The 20,427-nt window shown below is 34.5% G+C and overlaps 2 protein-coding genes across 3 annotated transcripts; both read left to right on the top strand.

Moving 5' to 3' along the window:
• Positions 1–7,778: 7,778 nt before the first annotated feature.
• Positions 7,779–10,893, top strand: LOC144548099 (uncharacterized). Of its 2 annotated transcripts, XM_078296787.1 has the most exons (6): positions 7,779–8,137; positions 8,835–8,904; positions 9,276–9,435; positions 9,533–9,614; positions 9,718–9,961; positions 10,006–10,893. In XM_078296787.1, coding segments are annotated over exons 1-6 (891 nt in total). In that variant the 5' UTR covers positions 7,779–7,804; the 3' UTR covers positions 10,008–10,893. The 2 variants fall into 2 exon arrangements, with proteins under 2 accessions (XP_078152913.1, XP_078152912.1); XM_078296786.1 differs by having other exon boundaries at positions 9,718–10,893.
• Positions 10,894–13,123: 2,230 nt separating this feature from the next.
• On the top strand, positions 13,124–18,518 carry LOC144547722 (putative disease resistance protein RGA3). Its single transcript, XM_078296422.1, has 3 exons — positions 13,124–13,528; positions 15,283–18,154; positions 18,370–18,518. The coding sequence occupies exons 1-2, from the start codon at positions 13,160–13,162 to the stop codon at positions 18,058–18,060; spliced, it is 3,147 nt and encodes a 1,048-aa protein (XP_078152548.1). The 5' UTR covers positions 13,124–13,159; the 3' UTR covers positions 18,061–18,154; positions 18,370–18,518.
• The last annotated feature ends 1,909 nt before the right edge of the window (positions 18,519–20,427 follow it).

Below are 20,427 nucleotides of genomic sequence, written 5' to 3'. Positions count from 1 at the left end.
AACTCCAAATTAATAAAGAACATTACAGTTTAGGACTGATACCAATTGTTATATACTGGCACATCCAGTTTCTTTGTACAACAAGGAAATTCTCAAGACATGTCAAGGAGTAAGACCAAGCAAATGGAATCATTATAATCAAGATTAAGAGGTGTCCTTCCCTGAAGCATCTAGAAGAATTTTCTGAACACAAAGGAGTTGAAAAACATAACTCTGAAGCATCACTCAGTATTGTGCGTCACATTTTCCCTTCTCATCTCCTAAAATAATGATAATATTAACTGTACTGAAGCTTGTCACATAAAATGCAATTCAGATATATCTTCATTGGAAAGGTTATTTAATTTGAGCCCACTACATAATTCTCAGTAATAGCTGAACTAATTTAAAATTGTTACCATATTTTATTTTTGTTTGACATTAACAACAAACAGACACAACCAAAAGATTAAAAAAGAAAATAATTCTTGGTACATCAACCAGACCTATACCATACTGAGCGGTGAGCCTCAGCCTTGCTGTAAACTTGAGTTGAATGGATGCATGCATTGTTCATAAATTTGGCCAAATACGACAGCAAAATTGGCCAGATTCAATGGCCAGGCCTTTTCAATTTAAAAAAAAAAAAACGTCGTTTAGTGCCTCAAAAATTCAGTTTAAGTTTTCGTTCAATGATATACATGCAACGATTGGTATGTTATTTAGTTAAAAGTCTAAGAGATTATTCAAAAATTATTCATATAATTATTTTAAAATACATTTACTATTTATTGTGTTCGTTTGTCTATCTTCAATTATTCTCTAAAAAAAAAGAGAAAAAGTTGACATTATTGATGCAATCTAACTATATTTATTTGTGTATATTGGAATAAATAAATTATTAAGAATCAAAACCAAGTCCTTAATTACTGTTATCTTTAGACTTGTGATATCCAACTAACAAATCAAATCAGAGTTATAAAGAGTTACGACATCACTCATAAATATATCAAATTTCTTATTTTTTGGCATACACCATAAATAAAAAAACTAAAATTATTTAAATGAAAATATTAAGATCTCAAAAAAAAAAAAAATAGAGGACCGCCTAGCAAAGAGGCAGTCAGGTCCCTAGTGTGGACGGTTTGCTAGGAGAGTGGACCGCCCCCAGGCCAAGCGGCCGGGGCATTTTAAAAAAAAACCTGAAACATGGGGCAATTTTGTAAAAAATATTTTTTTTAGGGTTTTAATAAAAATGGCCGCAGGAAACTCTAAACTCACGTGTGAAGCCCTTGAGAATTTTTGAAAACACCCCTTGCCACTTTAAAAACTTATAAACAGGCCCTCATAGCTTGACATTTTACCCAATTGACCATGGAAAGTTATAAAACCCAATCTAAACCTTGAATCTAAAACAATAGCCCCTGGATATTTACAAAAAAGACTCTCTTGACTTTAAAAGCTCATAAACAAGACGTTTTTAACCCAAATAAAATCCTAAATTATCTAAATCAAGCCTAAATTAATTTTAGAAAGTGACCCTAGAAAGTTATAAAATCCAATTTAAGCCTTAAATGTCTCTATCCTTAGATTCCAGATGATTCCAATAATAAATTAAAGAAATGCAGCTTATCATGCATTTAGCAATTGAACTCCATGAGCTCTAATTTCTTTGGTAAATCCAAACTCTACAAACTACAATGCACATTCAATCCAGTCTAGTTTCTGATTAATTTCCTTTTTCAAAAAAAAAAAAAAAAAGTGGAGGTGGGACCATAACAATCTTACAAGCATTAATTTTGTACCAATTTATCTCTTCCTCTTCTCAGCCTAATGCATGAACCTCAATTTACGAAATTAATTTGCCAATATTCATCTAGCATTGTTTCCAGATTCAATTTTATTTTTATTTTTATTATTAATCATATAAGCAAATGCAAGTTAATTAGAATTAGTAAGAGTTGTAATTTAAATATCCGATTAATTGAAATAGGAGAGAAAACGTTAAGCCCAAAATAAGCCCAGTTAGCTCATATGAGAACTGAGTACAAATTTAAAACATTATAAGGCCTAAATTTGATCCATTAAAGTCCCATATTAAAAGCTTTTAATTTTTGCTTGTTATTTTTAACTTTTAGCGTCTTGGAATAATAAACAAACAGATGCTTCTGTGCGCCATGTTTTGACTTCAAATGCTAATCTGGATTCCTATGATATTATCAATAGAAGACCGGACATTTTTTTTAACACATGCATGATACATTTTTATTTTAATAAAGGATTAAATTTGAAATGATTTTTCATAGAGACGATAATAAATTTAGTAAATTTGGGAGTTCTTAATATTTAATATTTAGGAGAATAAATATGATATTAGAAATTTTAAAAGAAAAGATACATAATTTCAAGATTTTGACAGCTATACATGAAATTCTTCTTTGTATTTTTTTGTCGTTTGTATGATACAACAGAGTTTAACATGAATATATAGCATGCATTTGATACACCTTCCTTGCATGATATACTATTAGGTTAATGCGAATAGCCATGATTTGATAAGACTTGCGTGAACACATTTTTTTTTTTTTTTAGTTTAGGGTTTCCTTATTTATATACTCCAAATGAAATTCATTTTTGTCACACAAAGAGTTATGTTTAATTCATTATGATATCGCATAAACTTCTACCTAGCTAGCTATTATGTTATTTTTTTTATAAAAAAAACAACCCTCGCCACTTCAGAAACTTATAAACAAGCCATCATATCCAATAATTTTACGCAATTGATCCTAAAAAGTTATAAAACCCAATTTAAACCTTGAATCTAATACAATATATAGCCCCCCTGAATATTTACAAAATAGACCCTCTTGACTTTTAAAGCTCGTAAGCAAGTCCTTTTGAACCCAAATCAAGTTAAAATGACCTCAAATCAACTCCAAATTAAATTGATCCAAATAAAATCCTAAATGATCTAAATCAAGTCTAATTTAATTCTAGACTCAAATTGACCCTGGAAATTCTTTTTTAGGGACTTAGTAGTGGCTACCAAGAGTTCTCCACGCTATTAGATGAGTCCTATGTTGCATGGATACGGGTACGGGTATCGTGTCGGACACGACATGGGTATGGCGATACGGCAATTCTCAAAAATTAAAGATACGGCACGTCTATTATATTATATTATTAGTTTAATAATACTTGTATTATATAAATTAAATATCAAAAGTTCTTGACATACATTAAATAGAAACGCTACTAGATTATATCACCAAATATGAAGTAGTGCAGTAGTCAAGTCCTTTGACGCTTTCAACTGAAACCCGGGTTCGAATCCTCCTTGTAGCGATGAAATAAACATTTTGGTGCGGTTCACAGCATGCTAGGTGCACCGGGAGCAGCAACTAGCGGGCGGTCCACTGCAGGCCCACTGCAGGCGCGGTGCACAGGGGTAGCGATGGACCATACGACGAACTGTGTAGTATTTATGGCGTATCCAGACGCGTCAGGGCAGTGTCCAGGCCGTATCCAAACCAGTCAGAGCGTGTCGGAGACCGTATCAAAGGACTAAGGATACGCCACGTAAGGAGACGCGCCAACTGGCGTGTCTGATACGTATCGTGGCCGTGTCAGAGGCGTGTCAGTGTCGGATACGTGTCGGACACAGGTACGATGAGTTTCTAGAAGTGTCAGGGTAACATAGGATGAGTCTAATGCATAAAGCTACAGCTAATGAAACAAACTATACAAGCACCAAGTATCCATACTACCCCTCCCATTGCAAAACTTCAACCAAAGCTTGCACTCCTCTCTAATCCTACCCGCCACCCTCGAAATGCCACTTCATTCCTTTGCTTCAAAAGAAACCAGACTGTTGCGATAAACCATGTTGCCCAAACTTTTTTTCTCAATCTGCTACAAAGAAGATCCTCTGAGCAGTAACCATGATTTGTCCCTTGTTTGTTGAACCGAGTCTCCAACTTATGCAGCTGCATGCCTGAATGAATTGACATGTAATCCCACACATTCTTTGCAAATATAAGAGCAACTGAAAATTAGATGGTAGGTTGTTTCCACCAAACAAGAGTTACAAAAGATAGGTAGAAAATTAGATGGAAATTTTTTACTATTTTTTTAGATAGGTAGAAAATCAGTTGATCTAAAAAATTCTGCACCATTCAGATATTTGATTTTCTACCTATCTCAAAAAATAGTAAATTTTTTTCAAAAAATATAAAATTTAGTCTCCAAATACATATTAATATGGAGAACAAGATGAACGGTTCGGATCGATCGTTTAGATTTTAAAAACTAGAATATTGAGCCATAGCACTGTAGCCCTCTATGCAACGTCCATAGCACCTTAGCCTTATCCTATATATATATATGAGGAGGGTTCAAATGCACCATCATTTTGGTGCTCCAATATGCACCACGTCCTTTATCTCCATTTTTAAAGTCCGAACAGTCGATCCGAACTGCTCCACATGTTCTTCATAATAAAATATGTTTGGAGACCAAATTTTATATTTTTTTAGAATTTTTTTACTAATTTTTTAGATAGGTACAATATGACTTTATCGGATGGTCCAGAATCTCCTTAAAAAGGTTATTTTGTATCTGTCTTAAAAAATAGTAAAAATATTCTAAAAAAAAATATAAAATTTGGTCTCCAAGCATATTTTATTATGAAGATCATGTTAAGCGGTTAGGATTGACTGTTCGGATTTTAAAAATGGAGATAATGGATGTAGTTTATGTGGAGCATATTGGAGAACCAAAATGATGGTGCATTTGAACCCTCCTGTGTATATATATATATATATATATATGAGGAGGGATCAAGTTACAACAAGTTACAACAATTATTTTTTACATTTTCAAAGTCCAAATCGTCGATCCAAACCGTTAGATGTGATCTCTACAATAAAATGTACTTGGAGACCAAATGTTACATATTTTGAAATTTTTTTACTATTTATTAAGATGGGTACAAAATTAATGGTCTGAATTTGACTAGTTTTTGTACCCATCTTAATAAATAGTAAAAAAATTTCAAAATATGTAAAATTTGGTCTCCAAGCACATTTTATTGTAGAGATCACATTTAACAGTTTGGATCGACGATTTGGACTTTGAAAATGTAACAAATTGTTGTTGTAACTTGTTGTAACTCAAAAATTGTTGTAACTTGATCCCTCCTCTGTATATATTTAAATTTTGAAATAACCAGAACATGTAGTCTTAGGTTGTGGGAATCTGAATTTATAAAAGAATGCATCGTGCATCTTTTAGGCAAAATGTAAATTACCTTTCTATAATTAGCAGGAAAAGAATCTATTGATTATACACAACAATATTTTCATGGTATTAAAACTATACAAACTCGAAAAGAAATTTATTTCCATGTTGTACTTTAATAGAATGAAAGAAAAACCCTCATCATTTCAGTACTAATCTTAAATAAAGAAATTGAAATGTTTGAAAGAGAGATAAAAGAGCCACAACAGTAGCAGCAACAACAAATAATAATACTACTAACAATAACATTTAGATTTTTTTTTTGAAAATAAGGCAACAATAACATTTAGATAATTAAATAAGAAGGGTATTTGTATCCTAATTAGTTAAAAGAGTAATATTACTTTACATGTTTAGGTGACTATAGTTTTGATTGATTATTTAAATTTAAAAAATAAAGACATAAATTTAATGCACAGACCGATCTACGTATTACAATGTACCATAGTCTCACTCTTTTTTTAATATTAAATCAGTTCTTTGTCCTCAAGATTTGTAAAAGAAATTAAATGTTGTTCCTCTCTTTTTTTTAATACTAAGTCAGTTCTTTGTCCTCAAGATTTGTAAAAGCAATTAAATGTTATTCCACAGGGAAAAATTAGCAGGAAAAGTTGATTTTTTTTAAGCTTATATAAACCGATCATTCATATTAGGGGTGCAAACGGGTCGGATATTATTATCCGACCGTATTTGAAAATTTGATACAAATATCCGTGATGATACAGATACAAATATGATTTTAAATTGTAATCATCTGTATCCGAATAATAGATATATGCAATATAGTTTAATATATATTATAAAAAATATTATGTTATTCACTATTATAAAAAGCTAATATCTGTATCTGTATCCAGAAAATAAAAACGGATACCACTATCTGATCCGTATCCGATCCGTTTGCACCCCTAATTCATATTGTTAATGTTAAATGTTAATACTAATTTTATTGTATTGAATCAGTAAAATAGTAAACAATATGTTAAAAAGAACATGTTATACCCTCGTTTGGCCGATTTTTTAAAAAATATCCAAAAAAAAAATTAATTTATTAAAAATAACCAGTTTTTGAGATAAATTTTAAAAATGCCCAGACCGCACATTTTTTTCGCGACCCGGAATTTTTATTCCGGGCCGCAGAAAAAATTCGCACCCCGGAATTTTTATTCCGGGCTGTGGAAAAAATTCGCGCCCCGAAATTTTTTATTTTTATTTTTTATTCCGAGCGTGGATATTTTCTGCGGCCCGGATTTTTTTTTTAGAGTTTGGAGTTTGGAAAATATTGTTTTTTTGGAATTTTTTTTCCAACTTTGCACCTCTGGTTAACATATCAAAACATCTTCAAAAATCATGAAAATTTACCGACATGTATTCTTGATTTCATAAAATAAGATTGTGAAGTTTCATACAAAATCTCAAAACAGATCGTGAGATATCGGCTCTCAAAAATTACCCGAACTGCTGAAGGAGTGCATCTGAGCCCAAATTTGCACATCCGATTAACATATCAAAACACCTTCAAAAATCATGAAAATTTACCGACATGCATTCTTGACTTCATAGAACAAGACTGTGAAATTTCATACAAAATCTCAAAACAGATTGTGAAATAATAAAACATAACAAAACTAAAAACTCAAACATAATAAAATATATACTAAGAAGATAATAAAACTGAACATAACAAATCAAAACTCAAACATAACAAAACTGAACTCTCTCTGAAGAAGTGCTTTTGAGCCCAAATTTTTGAGAGAACTTCTTCAGCGGTTCGGATAATTTTTGAGACCCATATCTCATGATCTGTTTCGAGATTTTGTATGAAACTTCACAGTCTTGTTCTATGGAGTCAATAATGCATGCCAGTAAATTTTCATGACTTTTGAAAGTGTTTTTGGTATGTTAATCAGAGGTGCAAATTTGGGCTCAGAAGCACTCATTCAGCAGTTCAGGCAATTTTTGAGAGCCGATATCTCACGATCTGTTTTGAGATTTTGTATGAAACTTCACAGTCTTATTCTATGAAGTCAAGAATGCATGTCGGTAAATTTTCATTATATTTGAAGGTGTTTTGATATGTTAACCAGAGGTGCAAATTTGGATAAAAAATTTCAAAAAAACAATATTTTCCAAACTCTAAAAAAAAATAAATAAAAAAAATAAAAAATCCGGGCCGCGGAAAATATCTGCGCTCGGAATAAAAAATTAAATTTTTTTTTTTTTTTGGAGCGCGAATTTTTTCCGCGGCCTGGGCATTTTTAAAATTTCACTTAAAAATAGTTATTTTTAATAAATTAATTTTTTTGTTGGGTATTTTTTAAAAAATCGGCTCGTTTGGTTCTGGCCTTGTAACTATTCATTTCACCTAAGGTAACTCAAATTTTGAGTTTAAATCCGGACCATTCGATATGTGTTTGACACGATACTCAAGGACCTTTGCATTCCTAAACTCCGCCTTCTAGGCACCGTTGCTCTGAGCGTCTCCTCGCCAAGAGAAAAAAAGGTAGAAAACATAATAAAAAAAATGAGAGCGCTCTTCCTCTCTCACTTATCGAATGAGAGCGCTCTGAGCGTCTCCTCTCCTTCTCCCCCTCTCCGATCAAAAATCAACATTGCACGCTTCTACTGCGCCTCTCCGATAACGCCCAGTAGATTTCTCTCCATTTCAAGCACTAGAGGTCTATATACTCGTTTCCAGCCATCACTCCTCTCTGTCAAGAGCAAGACCATGTCCAGCTCCAGCTCCAGCCAATGCTCCGTTTCGCGGGAAACCACTTCAACTGAAAGTGGAGAGGCTTCTCGTGCTTTCAATTGCTTGGATGTGATCCGTACTCTTACTGAATCCGGACGATTTAAGGTCTCTTTGACATTCTAATTGATTTAATTTGCGGACTGTTATGATATATTGAGAGAAATTGGGTTAATTTTGGAGATAAAGAGAGATTTTTGTGAAACCGAATTGCCGAAATCGGTGAAAACTTTAGACCTTGAGATTCTTTTATCAGGCATTCGTTTTAATCATATATGCGGTAACAGTGGCAGAGAAAGAAGGGTTTGGACTTTGGAGGCACATTGTAAAAATTATGCAAATTTTGAATTTATTTGGCAACAAGTTAACCATAAACCTTGGCTGAAACCACTTCAACTGATAGTGGGAAGGCTTCTTGTGCTTTCAATTGCTTGGATGGGATCTGTATTCTTGCTGAATCCGGACGATTTAAGGTCTCTTTGACATTATAATTGATTTAATTCGTGGACTGTTATGATATATTGAGAGAAATTGGGTTAATTTTAGTGATCTGGGAGAATTTAGGGAGGATAGGAAAGAGAGATTTTTGTGAAATCAAATTGCCTAAATCGGTGAAAACTTTAGACGTCATTTAAATTATATATGTGGTAGTGGCATAGAAAGAAGGATTTGGAGGCACATTGTAAAAATTATGCAAAATTTAAATTTATGTGGCAACAAGTTAACCATAAACCTTGGCTGAAACTAATTCAATTACTAATTCCCCTTTTAAATTTCTGATCTATTTTATTGCCTCTCATGACAGGCGTGGTTCTTAGATCAATATGGGGTACTTCATGATGGGAAGAAACCATATCCTGGTGCCATTTCTACATGTATGTTAATTTAATTCATTATTTTTTTTCTTTCCAAGTAATTTCTGAAATACCCTACATAAACAGCAATGAGTTCTTTTATGCAAATAGAAGTTTCGATATAGACTGATTAAGGGGTAAATTGTTCCAAAAAGGTTAAGAAGGGTTAACTTTGACATTTCGGTTTTTGCTTTTCATTGTTTAGTAAAAAAACATACAATGTAATATCTTGAATTTTTAATTTAGACAGTAATGATTTTTCCTACCTCATGATGTAGTAACTTCACTTGCTGAATTTTTCTCGCACATCCTGAGAGAGCTAACTTAATATTTTAGGAATTTTGCCCCAAACATTTATCTGATAATTTCGCTTGCTGATATTGACTTGGTAGTAGAGAAGCTAGCAGCAACAGGGGCTAAAATGGTAATTATAAGCAATTCATCAAGAAGAGCAGTTGTTACAGATGATAAGCTTAAATCTCTCGGGTTCGACCCGTCTCTATTCCTTGGTGCTCTTACCAGTGGAGAACTAACCCATCAATTTCTTTTGAGGTATAATAATATATTATTTCATATAGTTCAGTAAGAAAATTTTCCTTTCGTTAGATCTAGCTCTTAATGTTTAATTATAATAATAAGAATAAATTAGGAGAGATGATCCCTGGTTTGCTGCTCTGGGAAGAAAATGCATCCACATGACATGGAATGATCGAGGGCCAATATCTCTTGAGGTAGTCTAAATTGGTTGTATTCTGTATTAATCTTCCTATGTTAGCTTAACATATGTAATAATGTGAACTTTTGCGAATGCTTGCATGTGTTAATTATTCATAGGGTTTAGGTTTAGAGGTGGTCAGTAGAGTGGATGATGCTGAGTTTATCCTGGCGCATGGCACTGAAGCACTAGGTTTACCATCTGGCGGTTCAGAACCTATGGATTTGGAGGGTCTTGAGCAGATTTTAGAACTATGTGCAAAGAGACAAAAACCGATACCTATGGTGGTTGCTAATCCAGATTATGTCACGGTTGAAGCACGTAACTTGTGTGTGATGCCTGGTGCTTTACTGTTATTCTATTGTTTCTTTTGGCTATGCCATATAATCTAGTATAATACTAATCAGAGTGAGGCTACGGTACTATGCATAGCGCACAACATTACGTACCATTGCTCCATATATCTGTTTTCAGATTTTAAATGGTTGATCAAAACCGCTCAAAATGATCTCCATATGAAAATGTATCTGGTGATTAAATTTATATTTTTTTATATTTTTTATACTATTTTTTAGATAGGTAGAAAATCACTAAATTTTAATTGTCTTGAATCTTGAGTCCGAATCCTCTTAGGTAACAAAATATTTGAGTTTAGATCTGGACCGTCTGATCAGAATCCGGGTCAATCCGGCCCGGGATGGAATGCACGGGCCCCTTTAATAAAGCAGATCGGACGGTCCGAATCTAAACTCAAAATTTCTATTACCTCAGGCATATGAATTCTAGAATCTTTAGATCAAGTGATTTCCTAGCTATCTAAAAAAATTGTAAAAAAAGTTTCTGAAAAATGTAAAATTTGGTCTTCAAGTTCATTTTCATATGGAGGTCATGCTGAGCTGTTCGGATCGACCGTTTGGACTTTGAAAATGGAGATATGGAGCCATAGTACAGGCTGGTGTGCACTATGCATTGTACCGTAGCCTCACTCGTACTAACAAATAAGGTGATTGGCACTGGTCAGGTTCCATAGGGGCTAAGTTTGAGAAACTGGGGGGAGAAGTGAGATGGATGGGAAAGCCTGATAAGGTATTATACTTGTGTTCTACCCATGTTTCATTTTGGGTTCTCATACATATCTTTTGTTTCATTTTAGGTGATATATGAATCAGCAATAGGGTTAACAGGTATTGACCCGAAGGAATGCATAACAGTAGGTGATTCTCTGCACCATGACATAAAAGGATCAAATAGAGCAAACATTCAATCAGCATTTATCACTGGAGGCATACATGCTGACGAATTGGGTCTTGGTTCTTCGGTGAAACGGCCAGACCTGATGCCGTGCATTCTCTATGTACCAAGTTTGATGACTATCCCAACTTTGTTTTGCCTTCTTTTACATGGTAGAATTAATGAATTAAATTTCCCTTGATTAGAGAGCATATTGGATTTGTAATTTATATATTTGCTTGTCACTGGCAGCGAAGAACATTTTACAAAATATTTTGAAAATGAGGTTAGGTATTCGTGTTTGAATACATGTTTTTGTGATTATTCTCATAAAATACACCTGAATACATGTTTTTGACGGTAACCTTAATTGAACAATTTTAAATCAGTCTAGCCACAATCACAAAATAGGCAACACTTTTTTTTTGATGAAATATATGCTTTATATATTGAGAAATGCTTGTTTGTCCTTGGCCATTTTCTTCACAGACAAAAAGTGATTCAACACCAAATATGAACGAGATACAAACATGAAAGATCCTTATCATCAATTGATAGTGGTATAGATAGTCCTTATACTATTATGGTTTTATTGTATTTTTCTTTGAATAACTTTTTGTTTTGTTGACTTTTGAAAGATCCTTATCATGAAACCGTCAGCACTACTGTCATCATATAAGTACCTAATATCATAATTAATGTGGATATTTTTTTTTATAGATTTAGGAGCTAAAGACAAGTTGCCAAAAAATAATATCTTTTACTTAATTACTGACTTTGTCCTCATGCTTCTAGGTAGCAAATTTTTTTTTTTTTCCAAAATAAGGAGAAAAATAGAAGTATTTTTTTTTTTTTTATGTAGGCAAACCTCAGGTTCAAGTTCATAGAAAGAATTAACAAGCAAATCATCTGCCTTATTTAGTCACTTGAATAGTGCCACAACCATCTCCAAATAAACCGGGTACGGCCCGGCCCCGAGCATAAATACGGAAAATCCTGGGGTTCAAGAACGGGCAATCCGGGCACTACATAAGGGCTCGTCTTGACCGGCACCTTGACCTGATCCTCCCATGTGTGTCCATACACCACGTTCACGGCACATGGTTGTGTGAAGAATGCAGCAGAGGATACTCTGTGCCGCCTTGCCACTTCACCTGCCCAAGGAAGGAATGCATCATACACTAAAACCTTGACCGGCCGACCCTCGGTCGACTCAGACCGGAGTAGGTTGTCTAGTGTCTCTGAGCCAGTGATCTTGAGCCGGGCCAAGTAATCCGTGACAGAGTTGATCTGTGATATTCATATCTCCTTGTTAATTTTTCTTGAATTAAATTAATTATCATATTGATTTGGAGCTAATTTATATCTCAAAGCTGTAATACAATATGGTAGCAGGAAAAGAAAAGAAGAGAATCTTTGCAAAAAGCACCTATATATGGTACAATTTTGCAACAACTAGTTACAAACTGCACTTCATGAATTTCAAACAATTAGTTACAATGTGTATTTTTAGAAAAGTCCCTATAAAAATGAATTTGCTAGGGACGCATCCATTTTTCGAATAATACTTGTGAACTTGAGGGGTCAAACGAAAATTATTTTTTCTGTTTTTCAGTTCCATTTTTCTTTCAAGTTTTAACACATAATAGTACACCTATTAGATTAAAAAATAATAATAAAATAAATAATTAAGCCAAAGGCCGCATGACCTCTTCAATTAAAAACCTCATCCGATTGAATGTATCTAACCAATTTTAATTCTACCAGAACGCGATTCATTCCCCTTGGTTCGCTGTCAATTATTTCTATGGTCTTGACTAATAAGCGATAGTACCGAATTATCTTGATTGAATATTCAAATCTTGTACAATTGAAATGAAATACGCTTAAGAAGTCTCGACCTGGGTCGCCATCAGTAAAGAGATGAGGTTGAATTGGGAATGGTCGTGGAAACTAAAGAGAAGAAGATTAAAGACGGGCAATTAGTAAGAAGGAGCGAAGAGACTGACTCTTCCAGGGGCCATTGAACCTACTCAGAAATTCATTTAATACCTCTTCTAGAAGGCAATTAACTCTTCCAGGCTTCCCCTTGGTTAGGATGAATTTTCTATGGTCGCGACTAATAAGCGATAATACCAAATTTCTATGGTCGTGACTAATACCTCTTCCCCTTGGTTAGGATGAATTTTCTATGGTCAAAGTCTTCTCCACACCACTTCTTCTCAGAACTCAAAATTCTGGTGCTCTTTACTCTACACACATTTCTCACATTCACCACTCAGATCTAAGGTTCTTTCCTAATAGTCTCTTCAAAGAAAACTACAGAGCAAAATGGCTGGGTGTTTGATAACCTCTGTGCTCTCTCTAGCCACCAATTTGCTCCCCTCAATTAGAGTCTCTGTGCAGGCTCCTTCTTCCTCTTCCTCAAATTCTAATAACTCCAAAAGGGGGCGTGCTCGAGCTTTGAAGGATCTGAAGAGGCTGATGCGAACTCTGAAGCGGATAAAGCCTACACTGTACGATGCTGAGGAGAGGGAGATCAGAGACAGTTCTGTAAAGCTATGGCTCAAGGAGCTGAAGAAGGTCGCTTATGATGCCGAGGATTTGCTCAGCGAGTACCGGTATGAGATCACCCATGTCAAACTAGAGGCAAGAAAGGCTTCTGAAGCTTCGGGTTCTCACAAGAGAAAGAAGATGGAGGTTAGTACCTCGTGCATATAGATATTAAAAATTATCTTACTCGTGCTAGTGTTATTATTCTTGTTGTGTGGTACTAAAACTTAATAGAGGATGCTTCAATTTTTTATATATTTTTTAGCTGGGTGAAAACAGGGTCGACCGGATACGGATCCGGATAATTCTTTGATAAGAGAAATAGTATCCGGATACGGATAGAGCTGGCAATAAGTTGGCTCGGTCCAAGCTAGAAGTATCCGGATACGGATAGGGCTGGCAATGAGCTGGCTCGGTCCAAGCTAGACCAAGCTCATAGCTCGCTAATTTTAACAATGAGCGAGTCATGAGCGAGCCAACATTCGGATTCAAGCTGAAAAAGTGGCTCGTGGCTCATTTGTTTTGATAACAAGCTGAGCCGAGCCAGCTGGCAAAAGCTCGTGAACCAAAAGTCCAAATGTAAATAATGTAATATAAAGTTAACTACCATAAATTAAAGTTTGTAATTAAATTCATACGTACTAAAAATACTAAATCTCCAAATTTGTACCAACATATTTTTCAAAATAATTCATGCGTACTAAATTCACATAAATTCATATTTGGACTGAGTTGGCTTTGCTAACTTGTGAGCGAGCTAGAAACAATGAGCTAGCTTGGTCCATTAACAAATGAGTTATAAACAAATGAATTAAAATGCAAAGTCATAAACAGTCCACGAGTTTTCTTACCACCCCTAGGGATAGAGGTGCGATCCACGAACTTTCTTGCTACCCCTAGATAGGGGATAGAGGATGCTTAAACGAACCACCCCTACCCTAGATACAGATAGAGGTGCGGTCCACGAACTTTCTTGCTACCCTAGACAGAGATAGAGAATGCTTAAACGAACCGGATATCCGTATCTGAATCAAATTTTCCAACCCATTCTATCTCCGATATCTTACTACGCGACGCTTAGAAATCGGAAAAAGCTTACATATTAACCATATTTATTTTCCGTTATGATTGTGGGACTAAAGCTATATCTGAAGCATCCGGACAACAGACCTAGCCAGCGCATCTATTTCGCTGCTTTATGAGGCTCGTACTTCGAGCAAGGTTTTGACTAGCTTGAAGTCTTTGACTCATTTATTTAATTTTAGACGAAAAGGCTGTTGCTGCCGTATATAATTATAAAGGCAGTTAGCCATCTAGCTTCGCTTTGAATATATATATATATTTTTTATATAAATTTCTGTTAATAATTGTCTCCATTTTAAATCCAACCGGCATTCAATTATATCTTTGATTTTAATTTGATATTTCCATAAATTTTAATTACAAATTTAAATAAACTAACTTAAGTTATTCATTCATTTTCATATTTGAATTTTGTTAATTAATATTTGTATCTTAAAGTTTAAATAATTCAATTATCCGTCAATTATTTGTTTCATATCCGTATTCAAATCCGTATTCGTAAATTATCTGCTCCGTATCCGTTTAAGACAGATTTGGTTTTGAATTTTGATATCCGTTTATTATCTGTATCCGTATTCGTAGCCGCTCATTATCCGACGGATGCAGATATGGTATCAGCATTATCCGCTTTGAACCCACTCCGTTTTCACCCCTATTAATCCACCGGAATGTATGGTCACTTGTTATATTATCAGCTTTTCCAATCTAACCAGAGTGGTGACATAATATAATAAATTTCCAATCTAATTATCATTTTTAAGTTAACAAATTATGAATTTTGGCATACTTATATAATATATACATTTCTTTTTGGACAGTACATTGTGCAAATTCCTGATGACATGGTTGATCGGCTTAAAAAAATAAGAAGTCAATTTGATGAAATAGCAAAGGATCGTAAGGCTCTTAAATTAAAGAAGAGTGATGGGCCAAGGCGTTCGAACAATAAACTTTCACGACCCCCAACGGGTCACATGGTAGATGAGGCAAGCATTTTTGGGAGAGATGCTGAAATAAAGGAGGTCATCGATTTCTTACTATCAAAAAAAGAAAAGCCCTTTTCGGTCATTTCAATTATTGGAAAAGGTGGTCTCGGAAAAACCACCATTGCCCAACTAGTCTACAAAGATGAGAGGGTAACCCGGTGCTTTGATTTATTTGGGTGGGTATGTGTCTCTGAAGAATTTGATGTTAGGAGACTCACTAACGCAATCATTGAATCAGTCACCAAAAAAATTTGCGGTTTGAGTGAGTTGAGTTCATTACAAGAGAAGCTTGCACAAACTGTGAAGGGAAAAACAATAGTGCTTGTTTTAGATGACGTGTGGAACGAGAATCAAAGTCTTTGGGACTCGATAAGGGTTCCTTTTAAAGAAGCAAAGTTGGTCAGAATTCTCGTGACAACTAGAAATCAAAAGGTTGCAGATGTCATGCAAACAACGACCTGTTTTAGGCCAACTAATATGCCTGAAGATTCGTGCTGGCAGTTGTTTCGACATTTTGCATTTCTTGGTACAAGTGACACTATGCCACCGCACTTGGTAAATATGGGAAAGGATATTATGAGGAAGTGTGGTGGGCTGCCATTGGCCGTGAAGTCGATTGCAAGCCTCCTTAGGTATCAAACAGATGAAGAAAGGTGGATAGAGATTTTAGAGAATGATCTTTGGGAGTCCTATCCATCAAATGATGTATTCTCAGCAATTCAGATCAGTTATGCTCATCTACCTGCCCACCTTAAGCCCTGTTTTTTATTTTGCTCAATGTATCCAAAAGATTACTTATTAGAAAAGATGGATTTGATAGAGTTATGGATCTCTCATGGCTACATTGAGTCCAAGGGCAAAAGAAGAATCACAGAAATTGGTGTTGAATATTATGAGGAGTTAAAACAGAGGTCCTTTGTTGATGATTTTTCAAGTGGATCTGAAGAACGTTGTAAGTTGCACGATATAATCCATGATCTTGCTCGACTTAATTCTGAGAATGAACATTATTCGGTGGAGATCAATCAACCACTTGATATACAAAAGGAAAACGTTCCGGAAGAAGCACGTCATTTATATGTAAGTGGTTTATCTGGAAATCAAGTTCTCCAACAAAATCTGATGGGTTTAAGGACCCTTTCTATCTATACGAGATACTCCAGAAATTTTCAAATATGTAACCTCACAAAATTTAAAGCACTCAGGGTATTGGAATTGCAAGAGAATAATTTGACAAGAATTCCTGATTCCATTTCCGAGTTGAAACATTTAGCCTATCTTGATATTAAGTCTTCCAATCTTAAAACATTGCCATTATCCATTGGCCTCCTTTACAACCTACAGACTTTAATTCTTGATTGCTATAACCTTGAATATCTACCTGAAAGTATTGGTTCACTTAGTAACTTACGGAGATTAATTATTAAAGCAAAAAATCCAATAAATTATCTCCCGCATGGGCTTGTTAATTTTCCAGCCATAAAGACAATGAAAGCAATGGTGAAAGTTACAAATGTAGCTTGGTTAAAGGATATGACGGACCTTGAAGGAAATCTCATTATTTATGGAGTGAGTAATTTAAAAGATGCCCAGCATGCTAACATGAGAAATAAGTGCAAACTTGAAGCTTTGCATATAAACTGTAATCCATATTCCAAGGGTGATTGGGTTGACCCTGCGAAATCAATGCTGAAAATAACCCTCAAACCAGGAATAAGTGTCCATGATGCCAATTTTTCTTGGTTAGAATCCCTCCAGCCACATCCTAACCTCAAAAAACTTGTAGTAGGATCTTATTCTTCTGCCACAGTGCCGGGATGGATGTGTGATCCATGTTCCTTGCAATCAATTCAAAAAATCTCGTTATATAACTGTGACAAGATTAAATCTCTTCCATTCAACAATCTTCACACTCTCAAGCACCTCGTTGTTAGTCGTTGTCATGGTTTCCGAGTTCTACAGCTAGAGCAGCTGTCCTCCCAGCTTGAGAAATTGGAGATTTCTGGTTGTGACTGCCTTGAGTTGATTACTGGACTAGGGAATCTGGATATGTTGGCAACACTGAAAATTTTCTGGTGTAAAGTTCTGAAATCAATAACAATGGATAGACTAAAGTTGGTGGAATCTACTGAGCCAATTGGTGATTCCTCTCATGGAAAGCCACATTTCAGCCGACAGAGCATTTCAACACTTACAAGGTTGGAAATCTTGTTATATAACTGTGACAAGATTCAATCTCTTCCATTCAACAATCTTCACACTCTCAAGCACCTCGTCGTTCGTAAATGTGATGGTTTCCGAGTTCTACAGCTAGAGCAGCTGTCCTCCCAGCTTGACATATTGAACATTTCTGATTGTCGCTGCCTTGAGTTGATTACTGGACTAGGGAATCTGGATAAGTTGGCGACACTGAAAATTTCCAGGTGTAAAGTCCTGAAATCAATAACAATGGATGGACAACAGTTGGTGGAATCTACTGAGCCAATTGGTGATTCCTCTCATGGAAAGCCACATATCGGCCGACAGAACATTTCAACACTTACAAGGTTGGAAATCAAAGACTGTAAATTGCTTTGTGTTTTGCCAGATGGATTGATTCCATCAATTTAGACTACCCTGACAGAGCCATTCATCACTTATGTCCGTGTTCTTCACTGCGGTTGCACTGACATTGAAATTGGGGATCTACAATAAATCAAATCAGGTTCATAAATTTTTCTATTATTATAATTTTTATTATTTTAATATTTAAATTTTAGACCACTAAACTTTTTTGCTTTTATGTAACCATAAGCCTTGGTAGGATTTGTTGACTAATCAAGCTGCAAAATTACTGGTTTCGACAAATAAACATTTTATATTTATATTACTTGTTTGTTGTTGCTACAAAATTAAGCTCTTGTCCAACTTTTTTTGCAGTGTTCTACCACAAGGAAAATTTAGGAGTCCCCTCGAAGACCCTCGATAGAAATAAATTTACTATTTGATTTATTATATGTTTTGTAATACACAGAAATAATTTTCTTTTCTCATGGGAATTCATTTTCATTGATTTTTTTTTCTATACATATTTTTTTTCTTCAAATCACCTCTTAAAGAACGATTAAACAAACCAACAGTTAATTTTTGTATTACTCAATTTTTTGTCGTTATCCTTATCTCAACTATTTTTTTGTATTCAAATGTCTTTCAGACTATCAATATTTCTGTTGACAGCATTTGCCGTCAACTATAAAGAAAAATATATATATTAGTGTTATATATTGAAATAGCTGGTTCTTTACCAAATTACATTTGTTTCCATATAAAAATATTTTCAAATAAAATTATTTCAATTTTTTTTCGAATAAAAACATTTGATTCCACATAAAACCATTTTTTCCATCTTTTACAAGATATTTGTCTAGCTTTCTTTCAAATTAATATTATGAAACTATTTCAAATTAAAATTTGTTCGCTAAATATTCTATGAAAATATTGCTACATTGTGAGTCCAACATCTTCCCTTAGAGAAAAATGATTGTAATATTTTTGTTTTGTGCTTTACAATTGTCAATTAATATTAACATGATCCTTTTTAAGGAAGAAAACCTATGAAGACTATCATTTTCAATGAAGAAAACAAACTGTAAATTATTTTCGGTTCTTTTAGTTAGGGAATATATATATATATATATATTTGTAGTATGAGGTATTTTTGGTTCCTTCTGTTAAAGCAAATTTTCTATACAATTCATCCATTGCCTTGTATCAACAGTTTAAATAGCGTTTATCGTGTCATAGTAGATTGCCTAAAAAAAGAGTGCTATGCTCAAATAGCGCCGCTATAGTGTGGAATAGCGCGCTATAGCGCCAATAGCGCTATAGCTTTTATGGTCCAAAAACATTATAACTAGCGCCGCTATAGCACACTATTTAAAACCTTGTCTTGTATTAATTTTTATATATTTATAAATAAAAATACTGTATTTATGTATACCTGCTATACAATCTCTTGAGCCCACTTCATCAACACGCTTTCTGAATTTACTCATTGTGATTTTGGAGCAAAGATCTTCTGTGATTTAATCTTTACAAAAGAAATATGTTGCGGGTGAAATGTAGAGAGAAACCGGGTCAAGAAGTTCATCACTACATAGATCTTGTAAGATACCGTCATAGGAAACTAAAAATTGAGAAGCGAGGACTAGTGGGTCCCATGTAGTTTCTGCACTCCTACAGCAACAGGGATCAGTTTGTGGCTGCATTTCTACAACTATTCGCGTTGAAGTTGATATTTAGTTGATTACTCATCCCCAGCATAATAATAAGAGTTAGGCTGGGGTGCTATGGATAGCATAGTGGCCTCCCGTGCTACGGCTCAATATTCAAGTTTTCAAAATCTAAACGGTCGATCCGAACCGTTCATTGTTTAATCCATATTGAAATGTGCTTGGAGACCAAATTTTACATTTTTTGGAATTTTTTTGCTATTTATTAAGATTGTTTGAAATCGCTGTTTTCCAGTGGTGCAGAATTTTAATAAAAACAGCGATTTTGAAACCATCTTAATAAATAGCAAAAAAATTCCAAAAAATGTAAAATTTGGTCTCCAAGCACATTTCAATATGGATTAAACAATGAACGGTTCGGATCGACCGTTTGGATTTTGAAAACTTGAATATTGAGCCGTAGCACGGGAGGCCACTATGCTATCCATAGCACCCAGCCTAACTCTAATAATAATGCAGCTTTAGTGGAAAAATAGTTGCAATAAAGTTTTAAATGCTAAAAGGTTTGCACTTCTTCACAAAGCCTTTGAAATTATGACTTGTAGTATTTAAGTAGCGAATTCATTAGTATATCTATAATTTAAAGGTGTATATTTCATTACGCATGCATATATTGGAGTGAGTCTATGGTACTATGCATATCACAAGTTGTTACCGTGCTACGGTTCTATATTCAAATTTTCAAATCCTAATGGTCGATCCAAGC

Source organism: Carex rostrata, chromosome 32 (assembly GCF_964058835.1).
Source record: "Carex rostrata chromosome 32, lpCarRost1.2, whole genome shotgun sequence".
In the NCBI taxonomy this organism is placed as follows: domain Eukaryota; kingdom Viridiplantae; phylum Streptophyta; class Magnoliopsida; order Poales; family Cyperaceae; genus Carex; species Carex rostrata.
Note: the sequence above shows the minus strand (reverse complement) of the source record. Positions and strands in the feature narration are given on the sequence as shown.